The sequence below is a fragment of the Corvus brachyrhynchos genome, unplaced genomic scaffold, assembly GCF_000691975.1.
Source record: "Corvus brachyrhynchos isolate BGI_N302 unplaced genomic scaffold, ASM69197v1 scaffold893, whole genome shotgun sequence".
In the NCBI taxonomy this organism is placed as follows: Eukaryota; Metazoa; Chordata; class Aves; order Passeriformes; family Corvidae; genus Corvus; species Corvus brachyrhynchos.
In genome coordinates this window covers 22,298-24,335 of record NW_008237340.1, presented here as the reverse complement: position 1 = coordinate 24,335, position 2,038 = coordinate 22,298, and the positions used below count along the sequence as shown (strand labels likewise).

Below are 2,038 nucleotides of genomic sequence, written 5' to 3'. Positions count from 1 at the left end.
TCTCCGCCAGTGTTCTCAGTGTCCCCCAGCATGGGGGACATGGGGATCTGGGGGGGCATGGGGACACCGAGGACATGCTGGTGGTCCCCATGGGCACCCATTGGTGAAATGGAGACACATTGGGGTTATGGAGGACATGGACCCCCCTTCCCCCTCCCATGACACTTCACAGCATCATCATCCCCATTTTTTGGCCATTTAGGCCACTTTTCCCCACTTTCCACATTTTATCCATGGAAAACAGATTGCCGAGACCGTCCTGACCCCCGACTGCTCCCAGTCCTGCACCTGCCGGGGGCCCGGGGGCCTTCAGTGCCGCCCCTTCACTTGTCCCTTTGGCCACACCTGCGGCCTCCGTGACGGCACCCGCGCCTGCATCGCACGCCCGGGGCGCTGCGCCCTGTCCCCTGCCACCCGCTTCGTCACCTTTGACGGCGTCACCGGGGCCACCCTGGCCACCGGCATCTACGTGGTGGCCAGCGTGTGCGACCCCCAGGACCCTGCATGGTTCCGGCTGCTGGGGGACGTCAGGGACATTGGGGACCAGCCGGCAGTGGTGGCACTTCACCTCTTCACCCCCCACAGCTTCATCACTGTGCGGAGGGACAGGAAGGTCTGGGTAAGTTGTCGCCATGCTGGGTGGCACCCATAAATGTTGTCACCACCGTGTTGTCACCCTAAACATCCTCTAGACCTTCATTTTAATAAAAAAATCAATATTTTTTTCCCATATTTCACACCAGGTAAGAGGGTTGTCTCATGCCACCAGCACCACAGGATGTTCTTACCTTAATTTTGCCCCAAATTGCTCCTTTCCCTCCCCAGTTTCCTACAAGTAAAGCACCTGTGTGGGTGATGGTCACTAAGAGACGTCCATAAATTGATGCACCCCATCGTTTTGACTAAAATTGCTTTTTTCCCCCCCAGTTTTGTGCTGGGGAAGCACCTACATGGGTGCACCTACACCTCATCCTGCCGCCACCATGCCTGGACGCATCCCATCATTTTTCCACAAAATCCCTCTTTTCCACCCAGATTCCTCCAGCTACCCTTCACCTCTGTATCACCCCAAATTCCCTTTTCCCCTGTAATTTGGTGTTCTCCAGCTCAACGGGGTCCCCACCCCCCTCCCCGCGGAGCTCCCGGGACCGCTGACCATCACAGAGACATGCACGACCCTCCGGATCAGCCGAATCCCGGGATTTCTGGTGGAACTGGGCGCCGCGGGGGTGACGGTGGAGGTGCCCAGGGAAGCGCGGGCGACGCTCTGTGGCCTCTGCGGCGACTACGACGGTGCCACCAGCAACGACCTGCGAGGGCCCGACGGGACGGTGACGAGCGACGCGCAGGCACTGGCCAAGGCCTGGCGGGCGCCCGACTTCACCCAGGTGGGTGAAGAGTTCCCCAAGAAGCGTAAAGAAGCCCCAGAGGACGGAAAAGAGACCAAAAAGGGGGAAAAAGAGTTCCCCAAAAGGGAGAAAAGAGCCCCAAAAAGATGGGAAAGGAGATCAAAAAGAGGGGAAAGAGCCAAAACTGGGGAAAGGACCCCAAATACAGGAAAAGAGACCAAAAAAAAGGAGGAAGAGCACAGAGAGGGGGAAGCAACCCCAAGAGATGGGAAAAGGGACCCATAAATTAGGAAAGGAACCCAAAAATGGGGGAGAAGAGCACAAAGAAAGGGAAAAAAGACCCCCCAAAGAGAAAAAAAACTGAAACAAGTGGAAAGAGATCAAAAAAGGAGAAAGGAGGGGGAAAAAAAGGTGGAAAGAACCCTCCAAATGAGATTAAAAGCTCAAAGAGATGGGAAAAGACACCACAAATGGGTGAACGACCCAAAAAGGGGGGAAAGGAATATTAAAATGGGAGCAAGAGCCTAAAAGATAGGGGGAAAGAGGCCAAAAAAAGAGAGATACCAGAAATAGGGGAAAGGACCCCCCACGAAGGGGGCAGGGGGTGGGAGAGAAGCACAAATAAAAGGGGGAAAAGAGCCCAAACCAGGAGAAAAGTGAATGAAAAAGGGGTGAAGAGCCCCCAAAGT

General features: G+C 55.3%; 1 protein-coding gene across 1 annotated transcript in view; it reads left to right on the top strand.

Annotated features, from left to right (window-relative positions):
- LOC103613132 (IgGFc-binding protein) overlaps positions 1-2,038 on the top strand; it is a 23,623-nt gene that overhangs the window by 20,834 nt on the left and 751 nt on the right. The window contains exons 12-13 of the mRNA XM_017730615.1: positions 203-619; positions 1,107-1,413. Of these exons, the coding sequence (XP_017586104.1) occupies positions 203-619; positions 1,107-1,413 (724 nt within the window). The remainder of the gene's footprint in view (positions 1-202; positions 620-1,106; positions 1,414-2,038) is intronic.